This window comes from Babylonia areolata, chromosome 7 (genome assembly GCF_041734735.1).
Source record: "Babylonia areolata isolate BAREFJ2019XMU chromosome 7, ASM4173473v1, whole genome shotgun sequence".
NCBI lineage: Eukaryota > Metazoa > Mollusca > Gastropoda > Neogastropoda > Buccinidae > Babylonia > Babylonia areolata.
The window spans coordinates 21,067,482-21,092,264 of record NC_134882.1 but is presented as its reverse complement, the minus strand read 5'-3'; the positions used below and the strand labels follow the sequence as shown (position 1 = coordinate 21,092,264).

General features: G+C 40.5%; 1 protein-coding gene across 3 annotated transcripts in view; it reads left to right on the top strand.

Moving 5' to 3' along the window:
• LOC143283895 (uncharacterized) overlaps window positions 1-24,759 on the top strand; it is a 126,828-nt gene extending 102,069 nt beyond the window's left edge. For 2 of the 3 annotated variants that reach the window (XR_013055464.1, XR_013055463.1), the window contains exons 10-15: window positions 1-91; window positions 4,965-5,130; window positions 10,597-10,776; window positions 12,884-13,008; window positions 16,562-22,620; window positions 22,667-24,759. The exon at window positions 1-91 is cut by the window's left edge and continues 11 nt beyond it. Coding sequence is in view for 1 of the 3 variants with exons in the window: in XM_076590287.1 (XP_076446402.1) it covers window positions 1-91; window positions 4,965-5,130; window positions 10,597-10,776; window positions 12,884-13,008; window positions 16,562-16,636 (637 nt within the window). In the remaining 2 variants the exon portion in view is untranslated. Of the gene's footprint in view, window positions 92-4,964; window positions 5,131-10,596; window positions 10,777-12,883; window positions 13,009-16,561 lie in introns of all 3 variants that reach the window. The other variant, XM_076590287.1, reaches the window with a different exon arrangement.
• The last annotated feature ends 24 nt before the right edge of the window (window positions 24,760-24,783 follow it).

The following is a 24,783-nucleotide window of genomic DNA, read 5'->3' as shown; positions in this document are numbered from 1 at the left end:
CAAAGAAGGGGTGCTGGAAGGAATCACACCAGGCAAGTGCTATGTGGAGATGTCCACTGTTGATGAAGAAACCGTCCAAGACGTTGCAGATGTGAGTATAAAATGTGGTGGTTTTTAAGAATTAAAAAAATAAATAAATAAATAAACTGCACGCTCATTTTTATGGGGTATGTGTGTTGTTGTTGCTAGTGCCACTTCATGGAAATGAAATATCTGAAAAATATGACACATGCAAGACAAACAGTCAGTAAGGAAAGTAGGAAACAAAACACACAAAGAATGAATAAAAATGTTCAAAAAGAGAGAGAGAGAGAGAGAGAAAACACCAAAAATTCAGCAAATATCTTGTTGATTACCAAAGTACTAGCAATTTAATACTAAGCAAGTACTTGTAATGACTTAAATATTATAAAAAGACAGCAAATAACTATCAGTGAAATAATTACCAAAGTATTGACAGCAAATAACTACCAATGAAATCATTTGTTTTTGTATTTTGTATTTGTACTTGTATTTCTTTTTATCACAACAGATTTCTCTGTGTGAAATTCGGGCTGCTCTCCCCAGGGTGAGCGCGTCGCTACACTAAGCGCCACCCTTTTTTTTTCTTTCTTTTTTCCCCTGTGTAAACAAAGTGAGTGTGTTTTAACCCGGTGTTCGGTTGTCTGTGTGTGTGTGTGTGTGTGTGTGTGTCCGTGGTAGACTTTAACATTGACATTTTCTCTGCAAATACTTTGTCAGTTGACACCAAATTAGGCATAAAAATAGGAAAAATTCAGTTCTTTCCAGTCATCTTGTTTAAAACAATATTGCACATCTGGGATGGGCACAAAAAATTTTTTTTAAAAGAAGCCAAATTATATGCAAACTGCATTTACTGTTATATTTATATTTTTTGTATTCTCTAAACTTGGCACTTTGATCTGATATTCTGACACAACAACAAGAGCAGTCTTTATTATCATTTTTCATTCAAACAGGAACTTCTTTTGCTAAGCATGGAAGTTTTATTTATTTTGCAAACATTTTGGTGCAGATAGTAAAAAAAAAAAGGAAATTAATCTGTAATTCATGCTATGGGACTTCATTTGCTTTAAACTGATCTTTCTCATCTTAAACATTACATTTTGAAATTATACTCAGTACATAAAAAGCTTGTGTGTTTTACTCTCAGTGTACAGGGCTTTCACTATGTTCATTCGCCCAAGTGGTCTTTTTCGGAAAATACTAAAATCAGTACGACGAATGGACTTTACAGATCCCTTGGCTGAGCCCTGAAGGTCATGGGCAAAAATCAGTTGCATACACATGTTTATACACATTCAAAGCGCATGCTCATATTCTTCGCGAACGCGAACGACGCCATTTTGTTTCAAGTTGTTGACCTGCCTGTTCAATCCTATATTCAATGGACAATACACGATAATATGTGATGGAAAGTTGGAGAAGGAGACGGTTAAATATTTATTCAGAGAAAGATTTCTGAACGCCTCATCGCTTACTGGATCATGCCCCAAACTGCCATAAAAATATCCACAGAATCAGTCGGAATTCACAGTTAAAAATTGTAAACCATGCGAGTTAATACCCTTGAATTGATCACGATGAAACGAAAAAAATTCCAGTCTTGACTTTTCTCCAAATGAAGTCCTTTTCACTTCTTACGACGTTTAGAAGTACTTGTACTTGGCTCTTCATGTTATTAGTTTAACAGAATACTAAATTTTCATATCAACTTTAGAACTATAAAACTAGAATGAACATAAAAGAGAAAACGGCTAAATGTTGCAGTGTGATTGCAGCGATAGCCACGTCTCCTTTACCGCAGACTTAAAAAGAATTTTTTTTTTATTGCCCTTAAAGATTTTTTGAATGCCCAAGATACATCAGAATAATATGATTTAAATAGCGTTCTCACTGCGAATACCGCAATTGATTTATCTCACTTTTCCTTTAAAAAAGTATGTTCAGATATTAAATTTTAAAACGTCAGTTAAGGATCCAGTTTCAGTTTCAGTTTCAGTAGCTCAAGGAGGCGTCACTGCGTTCGGACAAAACCATATACGCTACACCACATCTGGCAAGCAGATGCCTGACCAGCAGCGTAACCCAACACGCTTAGTCAGGCCTTGAGAAAAAAAAAAAGTTAAGGATCCACGATAGTGTAATGGGTAAGACAGTTTCTTCTCACCCGAACACGCTGGGTTCAAATCTGGGTGGGTAAGTGTATCACAAGTGAGTCTTGAAGGCCTTGCCTCTCTTGTATTTGTTTTTCCTATCGAAGTGGATTTTTTACAGAATTTTGCCAAGATCAACCCTTTTGTTCTGTGGGTTCTTTTATGTGCACTAATGACCAAAGTATTTACAGCAAATACCTACCAATGAAGTAATGACCAAAGTATTGACAGCAAATAACTATCATTGTAGTAAAGACCAAAGTATTGACAACAAATAACTACTAAAGAAATAATAACCAAAGTATTGACAGCAAATAACTATCATTGAAGTAAAAACCAAAGTATTGACAGCAAGTAACTACCACTGAAATAATGACCAAAGTATTGACAACAGATAACTACCACTGAAATAATGACCAAAGTATTGACAAAAAATAATTACCATTGAAGTAATGACAAAAGTATTGACAACAAATAACTACCATTGAAGTAATGACCAAAGTATTGACAGCAAATAATTATCAGTGAAATAATGACCAAAGTATTTACAACAAATAACTACCAATGAAATAATGCTGTCAGAGGGTGTGCCCCAGAATATCTTTCTGAACTCTTCCATATCTATACTTCGTCTCACCTGCTCAGTTCTTCTGATACTCAGCTTCTCGGGACACCCGACATCAGAATTAAGACTTACAGACACAGACCCTTTTCTTTTCAATCACCAAAGACATCAACTCTGTGACCGTTTTCATTTCAGTCATCAAAGACATCAATTCTGTGACCCTTTTCTTTTCAATAACCATTGACATCAACTCTGTGACCCGTTTCTTTTCACTCACCAAAGACATCAACTCTGTGACCGTTTTCATTTCAGTCATCAAAGACATCAATTCTGTGACCCTTTTCTTTTCAGTCACCACAGACATCAGCTCTGTGACCCTTTTCTTTTCAGTCACCAAAGACATCAACTCTGCGACCTTTTTCTTTTCAATCACCAAAGACATCAACTATGGACCCTTTTCTTTTCAATCACTAAAGACATCAACTATATGACCCTTTTCTTTTCAATCACTAAAGACATCAACTCTGTGACCCTTTCCTTTTCAGTCACCACAGACATCAACTCTGTGACCCTTTTCTTTTCAATCACCAAAGACATCAACTCTGTGACCCTTTTCATTTCGATCATCAAAGACATCAATTCTGTGACCGTTTTCATTTCAATCATCAAAGACATCAATTCTGTGACCCTTTTCTTTTCAGTCACCACAGACATCAGCTCTGTGACCCTTTTCTTTTCAATCACCAAAGACATCAACTCTGTGACCCTTTTCATTTCGATCATCAAAGACATCAATTCTGTGACTCTTTTCTTTTCAATCACTAAAGACATCAACTCTGTGACCCTTTTCTTTTCAATCACCAAAGACATCAACTCTGTGACCCTTTTCTTTTCAATCACCAAAGACATCAACTCTGTGACCCTTTTCATTTCGATCATCAAAGACATCAATTCTGTGACCGTTTTCATTTCAATCATCAAAGACATCAATTCTGTGACCCTTTTCTTTTCAGTCACCACAGACATCAGCTCTGTGACCCTTTTCTTTTCAATCACCAAAGACATCAACTCTGTGACCCTTTTCATTTCGATCATCAAAGACATCAATTCTGTGACTCTTTTCTTTTCAATCACTAAAGACATCAACTCTGTGACCCTTTTCTTTTCAATCACCAAAGACATCAACTCTGTGACCGTTTTCATTTCAGTCATCAAAGACATCAATTCTGTGACCCTTTTCTTTTCAGTCACCACAGACATCAGCTCTGTGACCCTTTTCTTTTCAGTCACCAAAGACATCAACTCTGCGACCTTTTTCTTTTCAATCACCAAAGACATCAACTATGGACCCTTTTCTTTTCAATCACTAAAGACATCAACTATATGACCCTTTTCTTTTCAATCACTAAAGACATCAACTCTGTGACCCTTTCCTTTTCAGTCACCACAGACATCAACTCTGTGACCCTTTTCTTTTCAATCACCAAAGACATCAACTCTGTGACCCTTTTCATTTCGATCATCAAAGACATCAATTCTGTGACCGTTTTCATTTCAATCATCAAAGACATCAATTCTGTGACCCTTTTCTTTTCAGTCACCACAGACATCAGCTCTGTGACCCTTTTCTTTTCAATCACCAAAGACATCAACTCTGTGACCCTTTTCATTTCGATCATCAAAGACATCAATTCTGTGACTCTTTTCTTTTCAATCACCAAAGACATCAACTCTGTGACCCTTTTCTTTTCAATCACCAAAGACATCAACTCTGTGACCCGTTTCTTTTCACTCACCAAAGACATCAACTCTGTGACCCTTTTCTTTTCAGTCATCACAGACATCAGCTCTGTGACCCTTTTCTTTTCAGTCACCAAAGACATCAACTCTGTGACCCTTTTCTTTTCAGTCACCAAAGACATCAACTCTGTGACCCTTTTCTTTTCAGTCACCACAGACATCAACTCTGTGACCCTTTTCTTTTCAGTCACCAAAGACATCAACTCTGTGACTCTTTTCTTTTCAATCACCAAAGACATCAACCATGTGACCCTTTTCTTTTCAATCACCAAAGACATGTGGGCGTGGCTCTGTGTGTGTGTGTGAGTGTGGCTCTGGGTGTGTGTAAGTGACCGTGTGTGTTTGTGGCTGTGTGTGTGTATGTGTGGTTCTGTGTGTGTGTGTGTGTGTGTGTGTGGCTGTATGTGTGTGTGACCTGGCAGGCTGTGATGGGCAAGGGGGGCACATTCCTGGAGGCCCCAGTGTGTGGCAGCCGGGTTCCAGCCCTGGAGGGTCAGCTGATCATCCTGACGGCTGGGGACAGGAAGCTGCACGACGACTGCTTCTCCTGCTTCGCTGCCATGGGCAAGAAAGCTTTCTACCTCAGCAGTGAGTCCTTGTCTGTCCTACCTCAACACTGAGTCCTTGTCTGTCCTACCTCAGCACTGAGTCCTTGTCCTTCTACCTCAGCACTGAGTCCTTGTCTGTCTGTCCTACCTCAGCACTGAGTCCTTGTCTGTCTGTCCTGCCTCAACACTGAGTCCTTGTCTGTCCTTCTACCTCAACCTTGAGTCCTTGTCTGTCCTACCTCAGCACTGAGTCCTTGTCTGTCTGTCCTGCCTCAGCACTGAGTCCTTGTCTGTCTGTCCTGCCTCAGCACTGAGTCCTTGTCTGTACTTCTACCTCAGCACTGAGTCCTTGTCTGTCTGTCCTACCTCAGCACTGAGTCCTTGTCTGTCCTTCTACCTCAACCTTGAGTCCTTGTAGGTCTGTCCTACCTCAGCACTGAATCCTTGTCCTTCTACCTCAACACTGAGTCCTTGTCTGTCCTACTTCAACCTTGAGTCCTTGTCTGTCTGTCCTACCTAAAAAATGAGTCCTTGTCTGTCTGTCCTGCCTCAACACTGAGTCCTTGTCTGTCCTACCTCAACACTGAGTCCTTGTCTGACTTACCAAACATACTTTAGTGTGCAGAACTAGAATGGCTGAAATGATTTGTGTGCCTGGCATGATTGACTGTTTTGTTGTTTGCTGTGAGCAAGTAGCATTATTGAGTGTTCTGTCACCAGTAGCTTTGTTATTAAGTGTTCCGCTACCAGTAGCATTGTTATTGAGTGTTCTGTTACCAATAGCGCTGTTATTGAGTGTTCCACTACCAGTAGCTTTGTTATTGAGTGTTCTGCTACCAGTAGATTGGACTATTCAGCCATCTGCGCATTCACAGATAGATTCATGAGCATCCTCCCCCCCACCCCACCACCACCCTCCCCCCATACCCCAGCTGGATGACAACGATGGTCATCATCGATCCCGATGGACACACCACCACCACCACCACCAGTAGCTTTGTTATTGAGTGTTCTTTCACCAGTAGCTTTGTTATTGAGTGTTCCACTACCAGTAGCTTTGTTATTGAGTGTTCTGCTACCAGTAGCTTTGTTATTGAGTAATCTGCCTGTCGTACTCAGTAGTAGCATTGTTATTGAGTGTTCTGCTACCAGTTCTGTCATCAGTAGCGTTGTTATTGAGTGTTCCACTGCCAGTAGCTTTGTTATTGAGGGTTTTTACCAGTAGCGTTGTTATTGAGTGTTCTGCTACCAGTAGCGCCGTTATTGAGTAATCTGCCACTAGTACGCAGTAGTAGAGTTGTTATTGAGTGTTCTGCTACCAGTAGCATTGTTATTGACTATTCTGCTACTAGTACTCAGTAATAGAGTTGTTATTGAGTGTTCTGCTACCAGTAGCATTGTTATTGAGTGTTCTGCTACCAGTAGCATTGTTATTGAGTATTCTGCTACTAGTACTCAGTAGTAGGGTTGTTATTGAGTGTTCTGCTACCAGTTGTGTTGTTATTGAGTGTTCTGCTACTAGTACTCAGTAGTAGAGTTGTTATTCAGTGTTCTGCTACTAGTACTCAGTAGTAGGGTTGTTATTGAGTGTTCTGCTACCAGTAGCGTTGTTATTGAGTGTTCTGCTACCAGTAGCATTGTTATTGAGTGTTCTGCTACCAGTAGGATTGTTATTGAGTATTCTGCTACTAGTACTCAGTAGTAGAGTTGTTATTGAGTGTTCTGCTAATAGTACTCAGTAGTAGAGTTGTTATTGAGTGTTCTGCTACTAGTACTCAGTAGTAGAGTTGTTATTGAGTATTCTGCTACTAGTACTCAGTAGTAGGATTGTTATTGAGTGTTCTGCTACCAGTAGCATTGTTATTGAGTATTCTGCTGCTGGTACTCAGTAGTAGGGTTGTTATTGAGTGTTCTGCTACAAGTAGCATAGTTATTGAGTATTCTGCTACTAGTACTCAGTAGTAGGGTTGTTATTGACTCAGTAGTAGGGTTGTTATTGAGTGTTCTGCTATCAGTAGCATTGTTATTGAGTATTCTACTACTAGTACTCAGTAGTAGGGTTGTTATTGAGTGTACTGCTACCAGTAGTGTTGTTATTGAGTGTTCTGCTACCAGTAGCATTGTTATTGAGTATTCTGCTGCTAGTACTCAGTAGTAGAGTTGTTATTGAGTGTTCTGCTACCAGTAGCTTTGTTATTGAGTGTTCTGCTACCAGTAGCATTGTTACTGAGTAATCTGCCACTAGTACTCAGTAGTAGGGTTGTTATTGAGTGTTCTGCTACCAGTAGCATAGTTATTGAGTATTCTGCTACTAATACTCAGTAGTAGGGTTGTTATTGAGTGTTCTGCTATCATAGCATTGTAATAGAGTGTTCTGCTACTAGTACTCAGTCTCGTCAGGTCAGGTCACTAGATCTGCTACTGGTAACCTGAAATCCAGTTGAGTAGGGTTGTTATTGACTCAGTAGTAGGGTTGTTATTGAGTGTTCTGCTATCAGTAGCATTGTTATTGAGTATTCTACTACTAGTACTCAGTAGTAGGGTTGTTATTGAGTATTCAGCTACTAGTACTCAGTAGTAGAGTTGTAATTGAATGTTCTGCTACCAGTAGCGTTGTTATTGACTAATTGAGTGTTCTGCTACCAGTAGCATTGTTATTGAGTATTCTGCTACTAGTACTCAGTAGTAGGATTGTTATTGAGTGTTCTGCTACTAGTACTCAGTAGTATAGTTGTTATTGAGTGTTCTGCTACCAGTAGCGTTGTTATTGAGTATTCTGCTACTAGTACTCAGTAGTAGGGTTGTTACTGGGTGTTCTGCTACAAGTGCATTGTGATTGAGTGTTTCGCTTCCAGTAATGTTTCATGCTGCAGTTATTTTCCATTTATTTTGAATCAGTACCTCCAAAACATTGACAGGCCACTGTTTAGTCTTCACAGACCTGCAATGAAATTAGTTCTCCTAAAATCCTCCACAATGACACCAGATGACTATATTGTGTTGGATATTCTCCCATTGATATGGAAATCAAAATACAACAAAGCAGTTTTTGTTCAGAACTTTTTATCTGGTTGTGCCCCACCCTCAATTGTCAGTAAATTTCATATGAATGAAAATCTCCAAGTCCATAAGATTATGTTATCCCAACCGAGAATTGATCTGTTTAAATCTAGTTTGTCATACTCAGATGGTTTATTGTGGAATAATATATCAGCCATTCTCAATGTCCCAAACTAGCCTTAATGTATTTAAAAAAAAGAAAAGAAAAAAAGTTCTATTCAGAACTCATGAAGTAATTTGCAAATACAATGTTTTAACCTTTCCACTCTCACACTCTGTCCGTCTGCCTGTCTGTCTTTTATGTCTGTCTGTTTCTCGCTCTCTCTCTCTGTGTCTCGGTCTCTCTCTCTCTCTCTCTCTCTCTCTCTCTTCTTCCTTCTTCTCTTTCTGATCTAAGAAATATTTATGCAAGTACTTATGTTGTTGTTTTTCTCTTTTTTTCTCTCTCTCCTCTTCTTCTTTTTTTTTTTTTTCCAAATTTGAAATTTATTTAATGTTATGCTTTTGTATTGAGTATTTATTTACCCTTTTCATGAGGGCAGGATGAAAACAAGAAATTTGTGCTTATTCCATTTTTCCCTCAATAAAAATGGTTCATTCGTTCGTTCTCTTCCACCACTTTACTGTGTCTCATTTCCTGATGCTATGTGTTACAATCTAACAGCTGTAACATTGTTGGAGATCCTGTGTGGACTGCAGCTCTTGTATGTCCTGTGTGCTGGTGTTGGGTTTTGTTCTGGTGTTGGGTTTTCTTCTTCTCTTACATCCTGTTCCTTGTCCTGTGTGCTGGTGTTGGGTTTTGTTGTTCTCTTACATTATGTTCCTTGTCCTGTTTACTGGTGTTGGGTTTTGTTCTGGTGTTGGGTTTTCTTCTTCTCTTACATCCTGTTCCTTGTCCTGTTTACTGGTGTTGGGTTTTGTTCTGGTGTTGGGTTTTCTTCTTCTCTTACATCCTGTTCCTTGTCCTGTGTGCTGGTGTTGTGTTTTGTGCTGGTGTTGGGTTTTGTTGTTCTCTTACATTATGTTCCTTGCCCTGTTTACTGGTGTTGGGTTTTGTGCTGGTGTTGGGTTTTCTTCTTCTCTTACATTATGTTCCTTGTCCTGTTTACTGGTGTTGGGTTTTGTTGTTCTCTTACATTATGTTCCTTGCCCTGTTTACTGGTGTTGGGTTTTGTGCTGGTGTTGGGTTTTCTTCTTCTCTTACATTATGTTCCTTGCCCTGTTTACTGGTGTTGGGTTTTGTGCTGGTGTTGGGTTTTCTTCTTCTCTTACATTATGTTCCTTGTCCTGTTTACTGGTGTTGGGTTTTGTTGTTCTCTTACATTACGTTCCTTGTCCTGTTTACTGGTGTTGGGTTTTGTGCTGGTGTTGGGTTTTGTTCTTCTCTTACATTATGTTCCTTGTCCTGTTGACTGGTGTTGGGTTTTGTGCTGGTGTTGGGTTTTGTTGTTCTCTTAAATCATGTTCCTTGTCCTGTGTTCTTCTCTTAATCATTTTCCTTGTCCTGTGTGTTTTGCTAGTGATGTGCTGAAATGGTCTATGTGCCGATTGTGTGGGTGAAACACAGAACCCAAACAAATTCCTGTGTTAATTCATTGGCTGATACAGACTGTGGTGACTATTGATTGGCTGACACAGACTGTGGTGACTATTGATTGGCTGCCACAGACTGTGGTGACTTGATTGGCCAATATAGACTGTGGTGACTGTTGATTGGCTAACACAGACTGCGGTGACTATTGATTGGCTGACACAGACTGTGGTGACTTGATTGGCTGATATAGACTGGTGAATATTCATTGATTGATATAGACTGTGGTGACTATTGATTGACTGAGACAAACTGCGATGACTATTGATTGGCTGACACAGACTGTGGTGACTGTTGATTGGCTGACACAGACTGTGGTGACTATTGATTGGCTGATACAGACTATGGGTGTCTATTGGTTGACACAGACTGTGGGTGACTGTTGACTGGCTGATGCAGACTGGGTGACTATTGATTGGCTCGCAGACTAGTGACTATTAATTGGGTGACACAGACCGTGGTGTCTGTTGATTGGCTGACACTGACTGTGGGTGACTGTTGATTGGCTGATGCAGACTGGGTGACTATTGATTGGCTCACAGACTGTGGTGACTATTGATTGGCTGACACAGACTGTGGGTGACTATTGGTTGGCTGACACAGACTGCGATGACTATTGATTGGCTGACACAGACTGTGGAGACTATTGATTGGCTGATATAGACTGTGGTGACTATTGATTGACTGATATAGACTGTGGTGACTATTGATTGGCTGATACAGACTGTAGTGATTATTGATTGGCTGACACAGACGGTGGTGACTGACTGATATAGACTGAGGTGACTATTGATTGGCTGATACAGACTGTGGTGATTATTTATTGGCTGACACAGACGGTGGTGACTGTGACAGATGAGGTTGGCACGGCGATCCGCATGAAGCTGATCTACAACATGCTGCTGGGCAGCGTGACTGCCAGTCTGGCGGAGGGAATGGCCCTGGCCCAGAAAGTGGGACTGGACCAGGAGGATCTCTATGAAGTTTTGAACCTGGGCACCCTGAAGTGCCCTGAGCTCAACGTCAAGGGACAAGGTGAGGAGTTGTCAGTTTGTATTGTTTGCTTGAACTGTCCAGAGTTCAGTGTAAAGGTCAGGAGAAGTTAGTTTGTTTATATTGTTTGCTTGAACTGTCCAGAGCTCAGTGTAAAGGTCAGGAGAAGTTAGTTTGTTTATGTTTGCTTGAACTGTCCAGAGCTCAGTGTAAAGGTCAGGAGAAGTTAGTTTGTTTATATTGTTTGCTTGAACTGTCCAGAGCTCAGTGTAAAGGTCAGGAGAAGTCAGTTTATTTATATTGTTTGCTTCAAATGTCCAGAGCTCAGTGTAAAGGTCAGGAGAAGTCAGTTTATTTATATTGTTTGCTTCAAATGTCCAGAGCTCAGCGTAAAGGTGAGGAGAAGTTGTCAGTTTGTTTATATTGTTTGCTTGAAATGTCCAGAACTCAGTGTAAAGGTGAGGAGAAGTTTGTTTATATTGTTTGCTTGAAATGTCCAGAGCTCAGTGTAAAGGTCAGGAGAAGTCAGTTTGTTTATATTATTTGCTTGAAATGTTCAGAGCTCAGTGTAAAGGTCAGGAGAAGTTGTCAGTTTGTTCATAATGTTTGCTTGAACTGTCTAGAGCTCAGTGTAAAGGTACATGGTGATGAAAAAAAGTTGGTAATCCAGAAGTTGCCAGTTTGTTTATAATGTTTGCTTGAGTTATACTGGAAGTGATACTGGATTTTGGAAGTATGAAGTGTGGGTATATAGGCAAGAATATATCTGCTATTATTTTGTGTTGATGTATAGATAAGTTAAGATGTATTTTGAATGACGAAATTATCTTTTTTTTCTCTCATAGTTTTATTATGTATTTTCCCCGACCCCCTCTTTTGTCAGTCTGCTGGCTTCTGGTACCTTTCATATTATAGCATTTTTGTTTGAAAATTGAAAAGAATCTTCTTTATTCATTCAGTTATAGGCCAAAACTATTCTTAGATACTAAACACAGAACTTCTGATTGTCGGTCTCTTCAAAATACCACACACTCTAACTAGTAATGGATGACAGACTATAAAATTCCCTGCATTGTCAGTTTTCACCATGTAGACCAGGTTGTAAAAGTTCTCAAACACAAGCCAAATACCTGGGTATAATTGTAAATATTTAAATTTCATCATGGCAGACTAGCCTTAGTGAAGACCATATATGTAGGCTTTTCAGAGGGAAACATGGCTCATCTGGTTTCATCTTTTGTCCTATCCACGCTGGATTTCTGCAATTCCACCTTCACAGGTTTAACATGTTCCTGTATCAACAGATTACAGAAAGTTCAGGACAATGTTGAAGGACTTATTCTTGACAAAAAGAAATCTGTTTATGTTACACTTGTTTGAAGTTTTGAATTCTTTCTCATTTCTCTCAGAAAAGCCCCTGATCTCTGTTCCTTTTAGTCAGATCTGAAAATTTCACTTTTCCATGAACATTTCTGATCTGGGCACAGTGGATAAACCAAAGTCTGGTTGCCAGCAGTTATTTCAGTGTTAGTGTTAATGTAATCCTAATTTAATGCACTTTGTAGTATATGTATTTTTGGTCTTAGATGTTGTATCATGTTTTAAAAAGCTGGTTAACGCTAGTATGCATTTGTGTGCATTTACGTGCGTGTGTTTGTGTTTTTTCCTCCATCTGTATATATTTTATCCAGAGGTTTTGTGCATATGTGTGTGTAAATGTGTGCATGGTTATTTTCTGTATAAAATGTATTTCATATCATTCCAAGCATTCCTTCCTTGACAGTTTTATTGTTTGATGGGTTTGGAAATGCGCTGCTGTATTTTGTATGCTAGTATTGATTTGTATGCGTGAACACGTTGGATATTTTGGTGTACAGAGAGCGTTTATGTTTTCATGTCATGTTTGCTTTTAACTGATCATTTTAGGTGCTTTGAGCAGCACTTGTACTGGAATCCACACCATATAAAACTGATGCCTTATTATCATTATTTGATTATTGTTTTATTGTTATTGTTTTTTGTTGTTATTTTTAGTATTATTATTATTGTTGTTATTATTATTGATGTTATTATTATTGTGATAAGTTAAGATCCCCTGTGTGTTTTCCTGGCAAGTGGAGCATGGTGGATGTTGTGTCGCTGTGTGCAGCCATGATGAACGGGCGCTTTGATCCCCACTTCCCCCTGCAGCACCAGCAGAAAGACCTGCGCCTGGTGCTCAGCATGGGAGACAGTGTGGAGCAGCCCCTCTACATCGCAGCTGCCGCCAATGAGGTGAGGCACCTGCAGGGACAGGGACACCTGAGGGGTGGGGGGAGGGAGGGGGGGTTCAGCATGCAAGGGGCAGGGACACCGGGGGAGGGGGGGGGGACATGGGGGGCAGTGGTTTGGCATTTGACTGAGTGTGGAGTGATGGCCTAGAGGTAAAGCATCCGCCTAGGAAGCGAGAAAATCTGAGCGTGCTGGTTTGAATCATGTCTCAGCCGCCGAAATTTTCTCCCCTTCCACTAGATCTTGAGTGGTGGTCTGGACGCTAGTCGTTCGGATGAGACAATAAACCGAGGTCCCGTGTGCAGCATGCACTTAGCGCACGTAAAAGAACCCACGGCAACAAGAGGGTTGTTCCTGGCAAAATTCTATAGAAAAATCCTCTTCCACTTCAATAGGGAAAACAAATGAAACTGCATGCAGGAAAAAATAATAAAAGAAGAGAGGCAAGGCCTTCAGGACTCACTTGTGATAAATTAAGTCCCCTAGCATTAATTACAGAGTAATTTCCCTTTTTTAGTATCTACACCAAAACATTTGCAAAATAAATGAAACTTGCATGCTTAGCAAAAGAAGTTCCTGTTTGAACAAAAAATGATAATAATGACTCCTCTTGTTGTGTCAGAATAAGAGGTCAAACTGCCAAGTTTAGAGAATACAAAAAATATAAATATAACAGTAAATGCAGTTTGCATATAATTAGGCTTTTTTAATTTTTATGTGCCCATCCCAGAGGTGCAATATTGTTTTAAACAAGATGACTGGAAAGAACTGAATTTTTCCTATTTTTATGCCAAATTTGGTGTCAACTGACAAAGTATTTGCAGAGAAAATCTCAATGTTAAAGTTTACCACGGACACACACACACACACACACACACACAGACAACCAAACACCAGGTTAAAACATAGACTCACTTTGTTTACACAAGTGAGTCAAAAATGGGTGGTGCTGTATTATAGCAACACACTCTCCCTGGGGAGAGCAGCCTGAATTTCACACAGTGAAATCAGTTGTGATAAAAAGAAATACAAATACAAATACTTGTGATCCAGCATTCACCAGTGATCAGGGTTCCACTACCAGACCCCGTTTCAGAATGGTGTTGTGTCCTTGGGGAAGGCATTTTTCTCCCCTTTTCCTCATTCCTCCAGGCGGGAATGGGTGCCTGGTTTGGGTTGGGGAAGAATCAGATTGGGCCCTGCTTTCCTGTGCTCAGCTCCAGACACAGTGGATATGAATTCACTGCCTTCACATGCTGAACCCTAGACACAGTGGCTGTGAATGCACTGCCTTCACATGCTGAGCTCCAGACACAGTGGATATGAATTCACTGCCTTCCCATGCTGGGCCCTAGACACAGTGGATATGAATTCACTGCCTTCCCATGCTGAGCTCCAGACACAGTGGATATGAATTCACTGCCTTCACATGCTGGGCCCTAGACACTGGATATGAATTCACTGCCTTCCCACGCTGGGCCCTAGACACAGTGGATATGAATTCACTGCCTTCACATGCTGGGCCCTAGACACAGTCGATATGAATTCACTGCCTTCCTATGTCCATCCCTAGACACAGTGGATATGAATTCACTGCCTTCACATGCTGAGCCCTAGACACAGTGGGTATGAATTCACTGCCTTCCCAGGCTGAGCCCTAGACACAGTTGGTATGAATTCACTGCCTTCCCAGGCTGAGCCCTAGACACAGTGGGTATGAATTCACTGCCTTCCCATGCTGAACCCAAGACACAGTGGGTATGAATTCACTGCCTTCCCATGCAGAGCCCAAGACACAGTGGATATGAATCCACTGCCTTCCTATGTCCAGCCCTAGACACAGTGGATATGAATTCACTGCCTTCCCATGCTGAGCACAAGACACAGTGGATATGAATTCACTGCCTTCCTATGTCCACCCCAAGACACAGTGGATGTGAATTCACTGCCTTCCTATGTCCAGCCCAAGACACAGTGGATGTGAATTCACTGCCTTCCTATGTCCAGCCCAAGACACAGTGGATGTGAATTCACTACCTTCCTATGTCCAGCCCTAGACACAGTGGATGTGAATTCGCTGCCTTCCTATGTCCAGCCCTACACACAGTGGATATGAATTCACTGCCTTCCTATGCCCAGCCCTACACACAGTGGATATGAATTCACTGCCTTCCTGTGCCAGGCCCTACACATAGTGGATATGAATTCACTGCCTTCCCATGCCCAGCCCTACACACAGTGGATGTGAATTCACTGCACTGATGACTGTTTTTACTTGAAGGGGGAGTCAGCTTGTCAATCTGTGTCGCACTTCTTTAAGCCCCAAACACATCTCCAGGGATACTTCTCTCACACACTGAAACAGCAACAACTTCTTTTTGAGCTTTTTTTTTTTTTTTTCAAAACTGTATATTTATCATTGTTTTGTTGTTTACTTATTTATTGTTTGACAGGTGTGTGTGTGTGTGCATGTGCACATGTGTGAGTATGTGGTGATAGCCTTGAGATGGCCTTAGTGGTCAGCGAGGTTCTAAGCACCATAGTTGTGTGTGTGTGTGTTCCAGCATTCCATGTTTAGTCATTTATGTCAGATACTGATAGCTAGGGATGAAGCATTCATCAATTCCAAGAATGATATGTTGGCTGTGCAACAGTTTGAGGTATCCATGTGCAGGGCTTAGCAAACAGTGAAAAGTATGTGGCAGAACATTTGTCTTGTGTGTCAGACATGCTCAGTGAGTAAAGCAGAACAAGATTTTTTAGACAGAAATTATTTCTACAGCTATTTTGCATGTGTTGTATGCATGTGTGTGTGGAATCTTCCAGTCATTGTTTAGATTTTCTGAAGCCTTCCTGTTGGGAAGTTATGAAATGTGACTACTAATGCCATACCTTGTCACGCTAGTTTTCTTCAGACATTGATAATGCTTTAGCGTGAGTGAGCTTTTTCCTGAAATGGCTGTGCTCTGTTGCCAGCTTCAGAGGCAGCATGAACTGTTTCTCTGACATGTTGACAGAAGCAGCATGAACTGTTTCTCTGACATGTTGACAGAAGCAGTATGAACTGTTTCTCTGACATGTTGACAGAAGCAGCATGAACTGTTTCTCTGACATGTTGACAGAAGCAGCATGAACTGTTTGACATATTGACAGAAGCAGCATGAACTGTTTCTCTGACATGTTGACAGAAGCAGCATGAACTGTTTGACATATTGACAGAAGCAGTATGAACTGTTTCTCTGAGATATTGACAGCAGCATTGTTTTTCTGACATATTGACAGAAGCAGTATGAACTGTTTCTCTGACATATTGACAGAAGCAGCATGAACCGTTTCTCTGACATATTGACAGAAGCAGCATTGTTTCTCTGACATATTGACAGAAGCAGCATTGTTTCTCTGACATATTGACAGAAGCAGCATGAACTGTTTCTCTGACATATTGACAGAAGCAGCATGAACTGTTTCTCTGACATATTGACAGAAGCAGCATGAACTGTTTCTCTGACATATTGACAGAAGCAGCATGAAGTGTTTTCTGACTACTATGTTGCAGCTGTACAAGAAAGCTCGGCAGCTGGGGGCAGCAGAAGAGGATGTCTCTGCCGTGTACAAAGCAACAGCGTCATAGTATCAGGGATTTACTGCCATTCTTTTACATGTGTTCAGTGACTGCATTCTTTCTTGACCATAATGAAATGATTTGTCTGCAATGTTTTAGATGTGTTAATGGCTGTATTCTTTTTTGTGTTCTTTTTTGATGATAATGAAATGATTTGTCTTCTATGTTTTAGATGTGTTCAGTGACAATAATGCAGTTATTAGTCTTCAACATTTTCGATGTGTTAATAACTGTATCATTTGTGGACACTGACAACATGATTTGTTTGGCCTTGAGTTTGGCATGCAAGCAAAGGGTTCACTTGCACACATGCCAGTGGAAAGATGGAAATTAAGAGACTTGCTAAATTTGAGATGTATGTATAAAGAAAACCTTAGACTTTTATGCATTTGATAATGTGAAATGATGGCCAAACAGCTTTCAGTAATTCACTTCAGTTCAGTCTGCACAGAGAAGGTATCAAAAGCAGATTTACAAAGGAGAGAGAGAGATGGATGGAGGGATGGATGAAAATGGTGAATTTCAGCATTTCTTATTTTGTGTTGTGTAAAAGTCATCATCAGGTATTGTGTTTTTCATCATTTCTTATTTTGTGCTGTGTAAAAGTCATCTTCAGGTATTGTGTTAGTTTTTCATCACAACAGATTTCCCTGGGGAGAGTGCAGTGCCACCCTTTTGAAAAATGTTTTTGTGTGTGTGTGTTTTTTGGGTTTTTTGTCTGTCTGGAAGTGTACTTGTATTGTTTTTATATCAAACTAGATTTTTCTACAGAATTTTGCCAAGGATAACTGTTCTGTTGCCACAATTTCTGTTATGTGAGCTAAGTGATGCTTCTTATGGGACCCTGGTTTATTGTCTCATCCGAACGACTAGCACCTAGACACAGCACTCAAGGTCAGGTCTGTACATGGGACTCACGACTAGCACCTAGACACAGCACTCAAGGTCAGGTCTGTACATGGGACTGGAACTTGTGGACCCTGGCTTCCAACTGAAGGCATTGCTACGAAGCAACCACTCCACTCTCACTGTGTGGGGCATAGTGACAGTATATCTGTATAGGGCATAGTGACAGTATAACTGTATAGTGACAGTATATCTGTATAGGGCATAGTGACAGTATAACTGTATAGTGACAGTATATCTGTATAGGGCATAGTGACAGTGTATCTGTATAGGGCATAGTGACAGTGTATCTGTATAGGGCATAGTGACAATATATCTGTCATAGTGACAGTATATCTGTATAGGGCATAGTGACAGTATATCTGTATAGTGACAAAATAGTATAACTGTATAGGGCATAGTCACACTATAACTATTGTGACAGTATAGCTTTATAGGGCATAGTGACAGTGTAGCTCTATAGGGCATAGTGACAGTATAACTGTATAGTGACAATATAGCTGATAGGGAATAGTAACAGTATAGGACATAGTAACAGTATAGTATAACTTATAGGGCATAGTGACTGTATAGCTGTGTAGGTCATAGTGACAATATAACTGTATAGGGAATAGTGACAGTATAGCTGTATAGGGTGGATTGACAGTATAACTGTATAGGGCATTGTGACAGTATAGTTTATAGGGCATAGTGACAGTATAGTATAACTGTATAGGGCATAGTGACAGTATAACTGTATAGGACGTGTTGACAGTATAGTTGTATAGGGCGGATTGACAGTATAACATGGATCATGAAGGCATCTGGTCTTTCTGGTATGGAAACATTGGCACTTAGAGAAAATACTTTTTAAGATCTGATTTTAAGAATTTTAATCTCTTTCATAGCCCCCTACCTTCACCCTACACAAGTACATTTTTCCTTCAGATAGAAAGTAGGGTATTCTTTTATTTATTTGTAGGGGAAAGGATTTGTTGTCAGTGTGGTTGTAATTTAAAACTCTTAACAATATTTTTAAGAAATATAAGTGAATGGAAACAAATATTATCTTTAAAGGGACACAGAGAGAGAAAGAAAGAGACTGAGAGCTGTTCTGATAGGAGACAAAAGAAATCAGTTAGATATGAAGACTGCACAGTGTCAGTGTCTGAAGACTGCACAGTGTCTGTGTCTGAAGACTGCACAGTGTCTGTGTCTGAAGACTGTACAGTGTCTGTGTCTGAAGACTGCACAGTGTCAGTGTCTGAAGACTGCACAGTGTCTGTGTCTGAAGACTGCACAGTGTCTGTGTCTGAAGACTGTACAGTGTCTGTGTCTGAAGACTGCGTAGTGTCAGTGTCTGAAGACTGTACAGTGTCTGTGTCTGAAGACTGCGTAGTGTATGTGTCTGAAGACTGCACAGTGTCAGTGTCTGAAGACTGCGTAGTGTCAGTGTCTGAAGACTGCGTAGTGTCAGTGTCTGAAGACTGCACAGTGTCTGTGTCTGAAGACTGCACAGTGTCTGTGTCTGAAGACAGTGTCAGTGTCTGAAGACTGCACTGTGTCTGAAGACTGCACAGTGTCTGTGTCATGGTGTCAGTGTCTGAAGACTGCACTGTGTCTGAAGACTGCACAGTCTGTGTCTGAAGACTGTGTAGTGTCAGTGTCTGAAAACTGCGTAGTGTCAGTGTCTGAAAACTGCACAGTATATGTGTCTGAAGACTGTGTAGTGTCTGTGTCTGAAGACTGTGTAGTGTCTGTGTCTGAAGACTGTGTAGTGTCAGTGTCTGAAGACTGCATAGTGTCAGTGTCTGAAAACTGCACAGTGTCTGAAAACTGCACAGTGTCTGAAGACTGTACAGTCTGTGTCTGAAGACTGTGTAGTGTCAGTGTCTGAAGACTGCGTAGTGTCAGTGTCTGAAGACTGCACTGTGTCTGAAGACTGTACAGTCTGTGTCTGAAGACTGCATAGTGTCAGTGTCTGAAGACTGCGTAGTGTCAGTGTCTGAAAACTGCACAGTGTCTGAAGACTGCGTAGTGTCTGTGTCTGAAGACTGCGTAGTGTCAGTGTCTGAAGACTGCACTGTGTCTGAAGACTGCATAGTGTCAGTGTCTGAAGACTGCGTAGTGTCTGTGTCTGAAGACTGTACTGTCAGTGTCTGAAGACTGCACAGTGTCTGTGTCTGAAGACTGCGTAGTGTATGTGTCTGAAGACTGTACTGTCAGTGTCTGAAGACTGCACTGTGTCTGAAGACTGCGTAGTGTCTGTGTCTGAAGACTGTACTGTCAGTGTCTGAAGACTGCACAGTGTCTGTGTCTGAAGACTGCGTAGTGTATGTGTCTGAAGACTGCACAGTGTCAGTGTCTGAAGACTGCACTGTGTCTGAAGACTGCACAGTGTCTGTGTCTGAAGACTGCGCAGTGTCTGTGTCATAGTGTCTGTGTCTGAAGACTGCATAGTGTCAGTGTCTGAAGACTGCACAGTGTCTGTGTCTGAAGACTGCACTGTGTCTGAAGACTGCACAGTATATGTGTCTGAAGACTGTGTAGTATCAGTGTCTGAAGACTGCACAGTGTCACCGAACACTGACATGGGTTACAGGATCTTTAACATGCATATTTGATCTTCTGCATGCGTATACACACAAAGGGGGGTTCAGGCACTAAGCAGGTCTGCACATATGTTGACCTGGGAGATCGGAAAAATCTCCCCCTTTACCCACCAGGCGTTGTTACCGAGATTCAAACCCAGGACCCTCAGATTGAAAGTCCAGTGCTTAAACCGCTGGACTATTGCACCCGTCACTCTGAAAGGTTTGTCCCTGTATGTGCTGTTCCTGTCCATTCCTTCCACTTCATCAAGTTTATTGTCACATCAGTGAATGAAGGGAACATGCAGGTCAGGATCAAAGTGTTGGCTACCTTCTGTTGGTCTGCATTTATCCAACCAGTGAGCAAAGAGATAACAAGTACACTTTCTGCATTATCCATCCAATGAGCAAAGAGATAACAAGTACACTTTCTGCATTATCCATCCAATGAGCAAAGAGATAACAAGTGCACGTTCTGCATTATCCAACCAGTGAGCAAAGAGATAACAAGTACACTTTCTGCATTATCCAACCAGTGAGCAAAGAGATAACAAGTACATGTTGTTCTAAATTTATCAACCAAAGAGCAAAGAGATAAGTACATGTTCTGAATTTATCAACCGATGAGCTAAGAGATAACAAGTACATGTTCTGAATTTATCAACCAATGACTGATGAGCAAAGAGATAAGTATATGTTGTTCTGCATTTATCAACCAGTGAGCTACGAGATAACAAGTACATGTTCTGCATTTATCAACCAATGAGCAAAGAGATATCTTGTACATATAGTCCTGCATTTATTCAACCAGTGAACAAAGAGATAACACATGTTCTTTCTACTTTTTGGCCCATCGTTTGTGGAGAGATTATTGTTTAAAAGGATGTGCAGTTTAGAAGCTTTCATGAAGAGGTGGGTTTTGTTTTTTTTAAAGCTCATGTGTTTTTATAGTTGTTTTTATATATTCAAAACACATGTATGTGCAGCATGCGTGCATCACACAGACATGCACAGAGACAGATAGACAAGACACGCACACCCACCCACCCACACACACACACACACACACACTTACTCTGAACCCCTTTTCTTGCATGCTTTACTACTTCCATGTACATACTGAATGCTCCTTACATATTCAATGATATTGTATCAGCCAGGATTCCATTTTGAACACAAAAATAGTGTACATTTTGTAAATTGGCCTTCACTATATGTTTTGCTTCCTTTGAAGCCTGTTGCACAAAATCATGAAGCTGAAACGTGATGTTCTTTTGTCTAATCTTTCCTTTATTGAGGAGTTTACCATTAAGAAATACTTTGACCACACACAAGAAAAAAAACAAATAGAGAATGAATCAGTGCGGTCTTAACTACCCAAAGCAGGAATCATTTACAACCTATTCGGAAGGGAAATATCCATGTATGGTAATGATCATGAGAACAAATTGCTCAAAAAAAAGGAAAAGAAAATGTTGCGTAGAGTATTATACTTAGTATAATTATAATCAGTCAGAAGGAAAATGTCTTGCACAGTTGATTTGCTTGAATTTTTTATTTTCCTCGCATGGTTTTGTACATATAAATGTGTGTTGAAAAGTCCTATATTCTGTTGGAAAGGTTAAGATGTGGGTATGATACTTTGCTGTTGATGACTTTGTTACACCTTTGCATGTTTGTTTATTCAAAGTGATCAAAGGCAGCTAAATATATAAAGTACTCTAATTAAAGCACGCACACAGATCAGACAATCATACAACTGTTTTTTCTTCTTTTCTGTACACAAGGGGCTAGGTCTTTTCTCACTTTGATGTTGCACTCTGATACTGTGAGGTGTATGTTGGTCACGATTTGCATTGACACTGTGACTGCACTCTGACACTGAACAGACTGTGAGGTGTATGTTGGTCACAATTTGCATTGACACTGTGACTGCACTCTGACACTGAACAGACTGTGAGGTGTTTGTTGGTCATGATTTGAATTGACACTGTGACTGCACTCTGATACTGAACAGACTGTGAGGTGTCTGTTGGTCACAATTTGCATTGACACTGTGACTGCACTCTGATACTGAACAGACTGTGAGGTGTATGTTAGTCACAATTTGCATTGACACTGTGACTGCACAAAAATATATTATGTGTCTCTGTCAGACCCCAGTTCTATACTGACAGAATGGAGACATAGTTCTCTTGGAAAATGATAACACAAAACTTTGAATGTTGTCTCTTTTATGGTCACATACTGGGTATCATTGATTGCTATTGCTGGCAGAGGTCATGTTTTGAATTATTTTGAAAAAAGACAGAAAAAAGACAGGCAGCAAAAGGACTTTGTTTTGAGCAAATTTGAAAATGAAAGCGATTATTATCAGAAGGGAATGAGAAAAAGATTGTTTGAAAATGGAAAATAAATATTATTCCGTGGATGTGAAAAAGAGAATATCATTTACAGTGGTGAAACAGATGGTAGCTATGATGTTATTGGTTTGTAATATGTTAACAGCTGAAACAGGTGGCTCTGATGTTATTGGTTTGTAGCATGCTAACAGCTGAAACAGGTGGCTCTGATGTTATTGGTTTGTAGCATGCTAACAGCTGAAACATGCCAACAACTGAAACAGGTGGCTATGATGTTATTGGTTTGTAGCATACTAACAGCTGAAACATGCTTACAGCTGAAACAGGTGGCTATTATGTTATTGGTTTGTAGCATGCTAACAGCTGAAACAGGTGGCTATGATGTTATTGGTATGTAGCATACTAACAGCTGAAACATGCTAACAGCTGAAACAGGTGGCTATGATGTTATTGGTTTGTAGCATGCTAACAGCTGAAACAGGTGGCTGTGATGTGACTGGTGTTTAGAATGCAAAAAGCTGAAGCCATGAACCGAACCAGTCCCCTAGGGCATCTGTTCTAGCAGTTCTTGCCAGCATTCCACCTCTTGTCTCCGTCAGCCAGCTGGGGTGAAAGTGAAAACATTGTTTTAAGGGAACAGCCGGATGTGTAAGTTTAAAGCTGTACAGTGTTGCCAATCACTTTGAGAGCATATATACATGTGAAGGTCATAATCAGTTTGTCCTTGTTGAGTGCTAGCGCACTGAAGGCTGATGATCAGGTCCGACTCTAGATCGGCAGATTCCTTGATAAAGATTATAACAGTTTATAAAAAAGAAAGAAAGTAAGGACTCAGAAAATGTCACTGATTCCAAATGGTTGCTCAGTTTTTTCCATGACTTCCGGAAATGGGCAGTGTTGAGTGTTCCAAGGCAAGTAGTGGCTATGTGGTCTTCAGAAATGGGCAGTGTTGAGTGTTCCAAGGCAAGTAGTGGCTTATTTTTTTTGTGCGTGTATTTTCTTATGGAGCAACAAGAGCACAAACAATATGTCATATTCAGAATGGGTCACTTTATCAAGTATACAAATCATGATGAAGAAGGTTGCAAAATCTGGAAAGAAGACTAAGTTGTGTCCTTGCTTTTTCTTTTCCACTGCCTCGCTGTCACAATAGTTGAGTGGTTGGAGTGTTGGACTTCAATTCCAAGTTGTGGGTTCCAATCCCAGCAGTGGCACATGGTTGGTTAAAGGTGGTGATCAGTTTTCTCCTGGGTCAACATGTGTAGATCTGCTGATGCCTTGATCCTTTTGTGTGGACTCACAATCAGAAGATCAAATAGGTGTGAAGAAGACCTCACCATCTGTGTCAGCGGTCTGGGTTATGGATGCTCAAACATACCCAGCATGTACTCCTGAGCATGGAATATGGCTGCCTAAATATCAGGGTAATAGTGATATAACTTTCACATAAAGGCCCACTGTAAGTTGACTTGCGCCCACTAAGACAGAGCCTGTACCACTATCAGCAGAGAGACCTGGCTATGTGTTAGGGCCAAATAACATCTGCAGCTTTCATAGTCCCTGCAAAGAGATTTGTGGTCATGTGTGCTACTTTAGATACATTTGAAAACGATGCTTGTAAGTGGTGTTTCACATGGTGGCGGACACTATCATTGTGGTAGTGTGTAGATCTCTGCTGGTTTCACTTTGCCCTCTTTACAACCAGCTGCACAGATCCTGGTGGCCTGTCTGTTTTAGATGTCTTCACTGTTTACTGCTTTTAATAGCTGAACCAATGTTAACACTTTGCTGCTGTCTTGCTCTGAATGAATCACACTTGTTCACTGTTGCCACCTGTAGTTTACTTGTACATGTTTTGTAAAACTAGAGTGTGTCCACATGGTTTCCCTGGTTCCCTGCCCTGGACTTTTTTTTTTTTTATCATGTTTTTGGGATTTCAGATAATTGCTGTGCCTTGTTCACTGAAAACTGCATGTCACACACCATGTTTCAGCCAGTTCTGATATTTGGCTTTGAAAATCTTGACATTGTGAACATAGAAAATGAAAGATCTTGAACGAACTTTGACATGGAAAAACCAAAAAATGAGTGAAGCATCAAAGTAGAAGTGACTTGGACCGAAGGTCTTGAGCGAGGCAGGAAGAGCCATTGGATGGGATACAATTTTTTTTGTGTGTGTGTGAATTGTACATTTGTGTGTCCATATTCCATTAAAATATGCTTTGTGTCAATGTTGGTTTATTATGATGTTTGTTATGATATATGATATAAAGTATGCTTCAACATTCTTCAAGTGAGCTGTTGTGACTTCAGCTGT